General features: G+C 40.4%; 1 protein-coding gene across 3 annotated transcripts in view; it reads right to left on the minus strand.

Annotated features, from left to right (window-relative positions):
• lipeb (lipase, hormone-sensitive b) overlaps positions 1–11,368 on the minus strand; it is a 33,148-nt gene that overhangs the window by 14,965 nt on the left and 6,815 nt on the right. For all 3 annotated transcript variants that reach the window (XM_014985424.2, XM_014985422.2, XM_088014225.1), the window contains 6 exons: positions 8,479–8,720; positions 7,411–7,695; positions 6,991–7,081; positions 5,605–5,750; positions 5,112–5,297; positions 4,203–4,355 (listed from right to left, as the gene is read on the minus strand). In XM_014985424.2, the coding sequence (XP_014840910.2) occupies positions 4,203–4,355; positions 5,112–5,297; positions 5,605–5,750; positions 6,991–7,081; positions 7,411–7,695; positions 8,479–8,720 (1,103 nt within the window). The remainder of the gene's footprint in view (positions 1–4,202; positions 4,356–5,111; positions 5,298–5,604; positions 5,751–6,990; positions 7,082–7,410; positions 7,696–8,478; positions 8,721–11,368) is intronic.

Here is an 11,368-nt window from a genome sequence, read left to right on the forward strand (position 1 = left end):
AAAAGGTTCTCTGAACGAGCAATAAAAATAATCATCTGAATCAACAAAGTAACTCTAAACACCTGAAAAAGATTCCTGAGGCCTTTAAAAACTCCCAGCCTGGTTCATTACTCAAAACCGCAGTCATGGGTCAGACTGCTGACCTGACTGCTGTCCAGAAGGCCATCACTGACATCCTCAAGCAAGAGGGTGAGAAACGGAAAGAAATTTCTGAACGAATCGGCTGTTTGCAGAGTGTTATATCAAGGCACCTCAGTGGGGAGTCAGTAGGAAGGAAAAAGTGTGGCAGAAAACGCTACACAACGAGAAGAGGTGACCGGACCCTGAGGAAGATTGTGGAGAAGGGCCGATTCCAGACCTTGGGGGAAGCAGTGGACTGAGTCTCGAGTAGAAACATCCAGAGCCACTGTGCACAGGCGTGTGCAGGAAATGGGCTACAGGTGCCGCATTCCCCAGGTCAAAGGTCAAGCCACTTTTGAACCAGAAACAGCGGCAGAAGCGCCTGACCTGGGCTACAGAGAAGCAGCACTTTGGACCACTGTTGTTCAGTGGTCCAAAGTACTTTTTTCGGATGAAAGCAAACTTTGCATGTCATTCGGAAATCAAAGTGCCAGACTGTGGAGGAAGACTGGGGAGAAGGAAATGCCAAAATGCCAGAAGTCCAGTGTCAAGTACCCACAGTCAGTGATGGTCTGGGTGCCATGTCAGCTGCTGGTGTTGGTCCACTGGGTTTTATCAAGGGCAGGATCAATGCAGCAGCTATCAGAAGATTTTGGAGCACTTCATGCTTCCATCTGCTGAAAAGTTTTATGGAGATGAAAATTTAATTTGGTCTGGAATCGGCCCTTCTCCACAATCTTCCTCAGGGTCCGGTCACCTCTTCTCGTTGTGCAGCGTTTTCTGCCACACTTTTTCCTTCCTACTGACTTCCCACTGAGGTGCCTTGATATAACACTCTGCAAACAGCCGATTCGTTCAGAAATTTCTTTCCGTTTCTCACCCTCTTGCTTGAGGATGTCAGTGATGGCCTTCTGGACAGCAGTCAGGTCAGCAGTCTGACCCATGATTGCGGTTTTGAGTAATGAACCAGGCTGGGAGTTTTTAAAGGCCTCAGGAATCTTTTTCAGGTGTTTAGAGTTACTTTGTTGATTCAGATGATTATTTTTATTGCTCGTTCAGAGAACCTTTTCATAATATTCTAATTTTTTGAGACAGGGATTTTGGGTTTTCATGAGCTGTTTGCCAAAATCATCAAAATTAAAACAATAAAAGACCTGAAATATTTCAGTTGGTGTGCAATGAATCTAAAATATATGACAATTTAATTTTTATCATGACATTATGGAAAATAATGAACTTTATCACAATATTCTAATTTTATGACCAGCACCTGTATATATATATGAAAAAAAGAGGGAAGCATCAGTGCCAAAATATGACAAAGGATACCGAGTGAACAAAGAATTGTCTGAGATACTGGCAGGACTGCAGTCAAAAAGAAAAGAGTGAAGGACAGTCCGACATGTCTTCCATTAGAGCCTGGGGTAATTCTTTCTTTCTTAATCCAACATGACAGCGCTCCGCACCCTCGCGATTGCTCCCTCTCATCCACAAACTACCATGCAGCTGCAGACTAAGGATGCCCATGTCCTTTGCAATTTCACAGAGCCTTGTCTTGTAACAGCTGTAAGTAGCTAAATACCGCAAACGGTCACAGATGGCCAAGTTGGCACAGGATAAACAGGATCAAACCATTGGTAACACAATTCTCTCTTTCATCAAGATGAGCTAAGCAAGTAATGCATGTGCTGCTCCTGTGGAGTTGCCGGTAATATAGCACACACTTTAACTAGAAAACAAGCTCATTAAAACAGATCCAGGCTGGGACGGGCTGGCTGTTGGATTTAAGGGATAGCTTGAAGTGTAAAAGTTTGACAGAATAATGTCGGGTTTTCCCAGCTCCGATCTCGTCACTCCATCCACATGCTGCTCACACACACACACACGTTCTGTAGCGAGACGTGCATCTCTGCCCCCACCGAGTGGTTCTTCTGACCTCAGAGCCCACTGATGTTGGAGAGGTTCAAAGAAGCAGGCAGGAGCAGAGCACAGTACGCAGAAGGATGCAGGATGTTCCGCAGCTTAAATTAGTGATGTATGGAGAATATGTCATCTGGTGAAGAAGCAGGACAGCTCAAAAGAAATGAAAGAGGAAGGTTCGCCGTTGTCTTGTTGACAGTAATGGAAAAACCCCCAAAAAACTTTTGTTTTTAAAGGGCTTTTGCTTGGATATCAGAAAAAGATGTAGAAGTTTTTGTTTAGCTTTGTGCCTCAGTTGGTAGAGCACATGCACCGTGTGCCGTTGTCCTGAGCTCAATTACCACTCTTGGATTTGCTGCACATCTTCGCTCTCTCTCCATCCCATTTACTCAATAAAGGCAACTACTGCCAAAGAATCCATAGGAAAAATAAAGAAACTTAATGGAGAACAGGGCAAAGTACAGAACTGCCCGTTCCCATCCGTTTACTGGCTCAAATAGTGTTCCTAAACCAGCGGTGTCTGGATCGAAGCTCGCAAACCATTTACCAGTCTCGGAACGATTTCATCCGACCAGCGACTGCAATTCAATTCAGGAAGTTGAGACAACTTTTATGAGTTATTGGTAAAATATTCAAATGGAATCTGTGCAAATCAAGATATGAATGATTATTAACCATGTCACTTTTTTGTTTTGAATTCCACTGCAAGTAAGACCACAAACATCCAGTGACTGTTAGTCAAAAGCTGACATTAAACTCTGCTAAATGGAGAATTTTCAAAGAGAATGATCCATATCCTGTTTTTGTTGAGAAGAGACAAAAACACATTTTTAAATTACTGGCCAAAAGAGTTCATCATAAAGTTTAAGAAAATCATATTCCTTTTTTTAATACAGACACACACAAAAAAATCAGCATCATTATGCTTAATAAAAAAAAAAAAAGTAAAAAAAAAAAAAAAAAAATTGTTGGCCTCTAAATACTAGCTTTATGATTTAGAACCCCACAATCTAACCTTTTAACTTGATTGAAAGAAAGACGAACTCGGCTGTTTGGAAATATTGTCAGATACCAGAAAAATCCACTGTGACAGTGTGGAAACGAAGCGCCTCCCATAACGCTGCTTTGAAACTACAGTTTATAACTAAGAGCAGGATGTTTGTAAAGCAGCAGATTGCAGGCTGGCTATCAGATAACGTGACTAACCAGCAAATGTTGTCCTGTTTAACTCCCAGCATTACTCTAGAGCAGACTGGTAAAAAGATCTTAGCACAATAGGCAATTCAAAATGACAAAATTGTACAGGTTCATTCTATATTCTGGCCTAAGTGTTTGTATTGAAATCAAAATAAATTAAAACTGTGATGACAAGTTAAAATTATTTTAGTATTATGTTGATGTTTTTCTTGAGGTTATCAAACTGTGACAATCTGATACTGACCCATCAATCTGATACTGACCCATCAATCTGATACTGACCCATCAATCTGATACTGACCCATGCCTCGGACTGAGTCGTGAGCAGCAAGGATGAGGCCAGTAACTAAAGCACTAATATGCTGCACAGACAAAAGGGCAGCTCTGTGTGCACTTTGTCAGTAAAGAAAGCAAAGAGAGTGGTCAAACTCTCAATTAAGTTTTCATGGAATAATTACAACAATAATTAGCTTAACAGCTCATTACATGCAGCACTACTGACAGGGAAAGCAGAGTGGCAACCAATTGCCCCTCCGTTGTCAACTTGTATCTGTCTCTTTAATTATCTGGGGTTCGATACAATTAGTTTGAGTAAACACTATTGAAGGAATACAAAAGGTGAATTAGACTGGATGACTGCGCTAATGAAAGCTACTCAAATAGGGGGGGAAAACAACACTAGAGTAGCTAGTCTGACAGTGAGGAATGAGTGTGTACCGTAATGTTTGTAATTTATTCCGTCTGCTACGTTTGCATATTACTTACCTTTTTTGTTCTAATTATTATGCTAAAAAACAATTCAATACTTAACAATTAAGCCATTTTGTCCTCCAAAACATTAGCTTAAAAACTAAAAAAAAATAAGTAAAAATTATTTTGCCATTTGCTTTTGAACTGAGGAAAAAAATATATGTTTTTTTTTTTTTTTTTAAAAACAACTATTTCATGCAGGAGCATCATTTCACCTCATGGGACTTTGAGGTCTGTGCCACAAAGCCTCCCCCATGGAAGTGGATGAGAAGGCAGGGGGAAGAAGGGAGGTGCTTGGTCTTCAACCCCAGGGACAGAGAAATAGCACCTCCCTCAGATCGAGACAGAGATAGCAGAGTCTCGCTGTCCTAGAAGGAAAGAGAAAGGTGTTGGATTAAAAATCTAAACATAAGTTTTGGTTCCAAACTTTCCCATTCTCTCTTTATAATCCTTGCCACACACAAATAATCTGCATGCATGGCGCTATGTGCTGCAAACAGAGTCAAATGTCTGTGCTGATATTTTTGCAGCTGAAGTTAGCAAGCAGAGCTCCTCTGAGAGCTGGATAAGCTGGTGGTTCTGCAGCAGCTTGTTGCCAACGCGTCCTGCGCCAGCAGAACTGCACAATAATTCCTATTTATCAACAGGAACAAACAGCAGGGACTTCTACTGCTGTAGGCTTGGATTCTGACAGCATAAAAGAACACTGTTGTCTTGTTGGAGCATTATCACTGGCTTAAGATGTTTGCTGTTAGAATTTCTGGTTTATTACCAGTGAATAAAGAAAGAAGAACAAGCTGAAACGGAGACAGCCGGCCCCCGGAATAAATTCTTGCTTCTGAGGCAGAAGCAAGAAGTTCAGTTAAGAAAAGTTAAGTGATAGCAAAATGATGATGATGATTCAAGGAGGAAATCTGATCTACCAGAAAATCAGGACAAAACAAAAGTCAGATTCAGCCAATTTTGAAGATTAACAGGGTGTTAAGAAAAAAAATAGAAGAAAAACAGCCATAAAAAAGTTTTAAGATGCCTAGAAACTTTTGCCAGGGTTTCTACTTAAAAAAAAAGAGCTAGTCTCTTTGAAAGCCATGTTCATTTAAACTTGAAGTTAAAAATGGGATTACCTGTCCTTCACGCAGCTCATAAGAAATGAGTCTCATCTGAACAGGAGCGGGGCCGATGTGCGCCGAAGGTGGAGCTATCGTTACAGACGCTGTGTGGTTTGTGGCTAGAGGAAGGTCAAAGGGCACAGGAGGCACAGAAAGCGCTCTGTTCACCTTGACTTGAGTAGAGGTCATACTGGCAAGACTCTGGAGAAAAAACAAAATGAATAGAAGACAGACATGAGGTAGCAAAATCACCAAGGTAAATTGATTGGTCACTGGATGAATACGTCATGAAAAACAAGATGAAATGAATTTCTCCCATTATTACTACTGTTCTCTGGAATAAAACAAAAAAAGGCAGAAAAGTCAATTTCCTCAGAGAAGCATAGAATGTATAATATATGTGATAATTAAATTACAATGTCTCTCTGTGCAGTAAAATCAGATATCACACATTACAAATGTCTTACAATGTGTCCACCGTGCGTCGCAACAGGAGGACATTACCCACCGACAGGACCTCCGTCTCTGTGATGTTCCAGAAGGCCTTCCAGAAGTGTACATCCAGGTTCTGAGTTATCCGTTCAAATTCTGACCCCCTCAGCTCCGGGTCGATGGCATACTTGCCCGAGGTAAAGAAAGAGCTGGCTGCCACGCCTGGGAAAAGGAAGACGGTGGACACAGTGAGGAGGGGATGCATGGGAGGTTAATGTGAAGGACAAAGCAGAACCAAAACAATGAGAGTGTCTAGGGAATATGAGTTAAAACAGAGGAAATAAAAATAAATAAAATAAATGTTAACCAAAACACTGAAAAAAAATAAGGAACAAGTTACCGATAATGAAGGTCAAATACAGGAGGAAAGCAAATGTAAATGTAACGAGGCCACAGCAAACATCAGAAATAGAGAGACAGGTGGAAAAATTGGGCCTCATTCAGTAAAATGTATATTTGGTTCTCCAAAATAAAAATAAAATAATTTCAGGAAAGGACGTGTAGTAAATAAACAGATATAATACAGGTACATCTCTATGTATTAAAACCCAATGCAAAAAGGTAACTATATTATCACACATGGAGCGACATGCATTTCAAGCATATTTTTTGATTAATTTTAATTAGACCTACATGAAACCCTCAAGTTTCTCAGGAGATTGGAATGTTAAGCAAGACCTAAGAATGGATTTTTACTACAGAAGTTATTTTGTTGTCTACACAGTCATTGAAGGGAAATTGAATTTTTCTGATTAACAGTTTGGAGTTTCATAAGCTGAACGCTAAAGTGAAAGAAAATAAGAGAAATAAATACTTGAAATACATCACTTCATAACTATTTTAATAGAGATGCACCTATAAATACCACTCAGGTAATTGAAATTTCTTACAACGTAAAACAGAAAAACACCCAACTCAAAGCTAAGAGAATAAAAATATTCAGGACGATAGAAGATATGGTGTAAAAGGAACAACTCAAGAGTAATGTTCAAATGTCTTCCAAGTCAATAAAGAGGAACACAATGAAAAGGTTCCAATAAACTCACCGTACGGTGCAATACCTCCTGCGTCCACTGAGGTGCAGCAGAGAGCACAAGAAACCATCAGAGTGGGGGCATTCCTTTTGTTAGTGTTAATTATTTATGTCTGAGTGCATGTGTGTATATCACAAGTTTGTATATGAATCGGTCTCTGTGCTTAACTGTGTGTGAATGTTCAAAACATTCTGAAATATACAAGAAACACACCAGCCCGCCCTCGAGATTTCAAAAAGGATGAAAGAGCATTGAAAATCCAAACGCACAACATCAAAAAGGTACACAGTCAGGGGCCAAGGAGGAATGCAGAAGAGATGCGAGGATGAATGAGAGCAATGTGTGCTGGTCGATGAGGCGATGCTGACCTATTCCTGACTTATGACGCTTGTAGTTTTCGCCAAAGGCCACGAGGCCGATAGCGATGGTCTGAAGACACGGTCGGATGGCCGGCGTAAACTGGAGAGAGAAAGACATATTATAAAAAACAAAAAAAAAAAAAAGTCACTTAGTCTAATCCTTCATCAGTACAAAACAGAAGCAGAAGAGGACTGAACCTGCTGAAGAGGAGCAAATCTACCATTATTTTTTCTTTTATTGCTGCAGCAGGATGGTTTATGTTTATCCATTTAGGATTCATTTCAATAGCCCGACATTAATCAGAATCATTGATTCAATATTTTTTGCTCTACCTCTCTTCATGAATAATACTAGCAGAAGCATTATTCATAACCAGGGAGGAGGCACCCGTAACTCATTCCCATTCCCCACCACTTATTGCATCTCACCTGAAAACCCAGGCAGCGGCCATAGAAGCATCCTTTATGCATGGAGGCGTATTCCCGGACGAAACTCTCGCTGAGGCCACTTTCATCCTGGAAGAACAGGTTTCCGTGGCTGTTGTCATGTAGCATGCGCTGCGCCAGGTAGAGCAGGGCGCGCAGCTGACAGAGCGCGTTGCAGTACGCCTCCATCTCTCGCACGTTGTGCGCTACCCGAAAGAAGATGCTGCGGCGGTTGGCTGTGATGTAGCGCCCCTTGTGGACGATGTGGAGAAGACAGCAACGCACAACCTGAAAATAAGAATTTCAAGCAAGTCAAAACGTTGGACTGTTAAAAGAAATGCTTTTGAAGGTGCCTGGAGGTAAAGCGCAACATAACTTGTGGTGCGTCTCCAAACTTTCGTCTGTCTAGAAAGTCAAATTTTAGGTAGCAGAACAGTGAACTGAGAAATTCAAAAGCTGGTCAATAAATTAAACATAATTAGACCCTATTCACCAAATAGATTACTTTTAAAATACGTCGAAGTTGTAAGTTAAATCATAGCAACAATGAAAGGGGATAAATATTTTGTGACCTCCTGCAAACATGTTTAAAAAAAAAGAAGGAGGAAAAGATCTGCAAAAACCAGAGAGATCATAAATGTGGAAATCAAGGGCGATGAGAACAGAGCAGCATTCATTTGCCAAACACATTCAGTTATAGTCTGCTGCGCCAACTGAAGGTCATGAAGATTTATCGATAAGCGTCAAAGATTAAAATACATCGGATCCAGTAGTCGTTGGCAACTGTGCAGTTGGAGGATTCATCTACGCCCTCCCCACCCCCCGATTTGCAACATAAAAATCAATCTCTGCAACAAATGTGCCGACCTTGAAACAAAGCAATATCAAGTCAAAGATGGAGCAGTTTTTCACCAGGGTGAGGGAATACTGATATGAATCTACTGCAGAGTTAAAGATTTTTTTATCCTCCAAGCTGCACCAAGTTGGAAATAAGAAACAGGAATTTAAAATTCGACTCCTGCAGACAAAAAGAAAAAAATAATAAAAATTTTAAAGCTTTGCGCAGCTTACCTTGACGAGCGAGCGATAGCCATTAGCAGGTATGTGTGGATCAAAGTCAAAATGTTGATAAACGGCAGCGAAGCCAGAAATAACAGGCTCCAGGCTGCGCGCGTGTTCCTGGATCAGTTTCATGGCCTCCACGAGACGTCGACCCGCATCACCCTGGGTCCCCTTGGCTCCGCCCGAGAAGAAAGTCACGTTTTCTTCACATACGCCGTACAGTGCCGCAAACACTGCCTGGGTGTCCATCACTGGAAAAAAAAAAGTACATGAAAGGGGAGATAAAACAAAAGGAGATTTGCTGACAACATTTCAGTGTCTGTGACATTTTAAGAAACTGTATAAATGTAACTCCATTTATTTGTCATTAATGTCCCTTTGCTTCACATAATTTCAACAAAACTGACCAGCAGTGACATTTACACTTTTATCGAATGGTTAAAGTTCCAATCTCACCTTTCTATAGAGGTTAAGAGCAAGCCCATTAGCCTGATCTTGTGAGAACATCCAAGAGAAACACCGCACCCACTGGAATTATCCAACAAAATGTTCTTAGTCTGGATAAGTAAGCCCCTGCTGCATGGTGTACAGAGACTCCTGGGATGAAATGTGTTAAACAAGGCTTGAAATGAAGCGATGTAAACCCAGGCTAAGCAGCTAAAATCCCCACAAGATCTGCATGGAACAGGAGGAGAAGGCAGAGGCTCTCTGCTAACAGGTCACTGCTGAGAACAAACAGATTGGCCAGAAACTGAAGGAAAAAGAAAGAAAAACATCCAAACATGCTCATGAAAGAGTCCCAGAGGGAGGCGTGCAGCTGACATCACACTGCGTGGCATGTTTATCAAATGTGCCCATATCTCTTTCCTAATGAAGGACAATGATACAGCACTGTCTGTTCCTGCCGGACTGTGTTCCTCTGCCAAGTCATCCGAGACGTCGGTTTCCATGCCAGCTATGGGAACCGGCTCGCAGTTCCTCTATAGGCCGACTGTCATGCTGAGACAGAAGAGAGACGTGCAAGAGAAGACGGCGTCTCTACGCCGGCCAGAACTTACAGAAACAAGAACGAAATAATCATTTTTAATAAATGACTTTAATTAGTATGTGTAGATGGAGACACGAGTAGATAACGGACACTTAAATGCGAGGCGTGTTGCGATAAATTAAGAATTCAATCTCACATATTTACTAGAAACTTATTCTATGTCCTTAAAATTAACTTTAAATTCGTTTTTGGGACAGATAGTCTAAAGAGCTTCAAAGGTTTCAAAGTGATAATCTGAAAATTTGTTGTTTTGTTTTTTTGGGGGGGTTTTTTGAGTTATGCAAAAAAAAATTATTCAACCCCTTGGCAGATTATGTTTCGTTTAATTTTCATTAAAAGAAAATGACAGAAATCTCACAAAAGATGACAATGGACAAGGGTAAAAACAAAAATCTCAGTTTATAATTCACATTCACAAAATTGTAATGTTAAAGATAATTTATATCCTTCTCAATAATAAATTTAAAAGACTGTATTGGCATTACAGCAACCAAGTTCTTGTGATTTCTGAACTTTTTGAAAGCTTCCAGGAGACTTTGTCAATTCATCCTCTGGGACGAGCTCCAAGTCTGGTCAATTTACCATCATCCTAATCTTTAGCTCCCACTGCAGATTTTCTGTCAAATTTAAGTTACACTGAGTCACTCCAAAAACTTTAATATCAATTAAATTTACAAACAAGGCACTCATTTCAAAGATTTCTTCTAATCCAAATCTGTCAGGGGGTTATAAATACATCGGGGCTTAATAAAAATTTAAAGCAAAACTAAAAAAAAAAAAAAAAAAAAGTCTGGATCTCTCTCATAGTAATCAAAGATTTTATTTATTTATTTTTTTACCTCCCAAATAACGAGCCATGTGGCTACTTATTGGTGACACAGATGAAGAATATCGTGAGCAGCTTTACTACAAACATGTATGCAGGAAAAGCAGGTGAGCTGTGTGGACGCAAACACAGGCATCTCCCTGAACCCACAAAAACATTTGAGTTTCTATTTGAAATTCATTTTGCCCTGAGATTATGAAACAGCAGGAACTTGTCATTTACTGGGAGGAACCAACCAAAAGCTGAGGAATGGAAACAACAGTTTATGCAGTGCAAACTCTACCACAGCACGCGACTGCAGCCACACATCAGTTCCCCCGACTTCCTCCTCCTCACTGGGTTCAAACAAACTTGCATAAAATCTTCTCGTTACGAACTCAAAATTGATCTGGAGACTCTGAAGTCACTGCTGTAATCATGGGTGAATACGATGCATGGACACCGGAGGTTGCCGTTAGTGATGCAACATGGTCGATCCTTGCAAACCCGTGGGAGCGTTTCGACCTGCTTCCTCACAAGCGCTACGAGAAGCCTGAACAAAGTTGGAAAGGTAAAAGCGGTGAAAATAATATCTGGGCTTTGGAAAGGAAGAGTAAATTTAGGTAGATATTTGAGTTCACATTTTGGGAGAGAAGAGAAACGATGCTTAAAGAGTGAAATATTGTTCTTGAGGCTCACAGGAGTAATTGAAACATAATGGTCACACTTATTTAGTTTTTCCTCTGGTTCACAATGACTAATAGAAGTAGTCCTTTCAGTTTGTCAAGGGAACAATAATACTCCCTTGACACCTGCAACAGGACATTAATCAACACGACAATTTCTTAGAAGCTGGAGTTTGTTTTCTGTTTTTCTTTAGGCAGGTTTTTAAGGCAATTCCACAAAAGAAGAAAATAAATCAGGTGCTACTTTCTGAGTAAAGAGTAGTAAACAGTCAGTACTTTGTTTCATTCAACTGTCAAAGAAAGAAAACCTGCTCAGATATTATTAAAAACGCTGCCAATATCTCAATATTTGGAACAGGT

Source organism: Poecilia mexicana, unplaced genomic scaffold (genome assembly GCF_051168715.1).
Source record: "Poecilia mexicana isolate PSO_F unplaced genomic scaffold, ASM5116871v1 scaffold_16, whole genome shotgun sequence".
Lineage (NCBI taxonomy): Eukaryota > Metazoa > Chordata > Actinopteri > Cyprinodontiformes > Poeciliidae > Poecilia > Poecilia mexicana.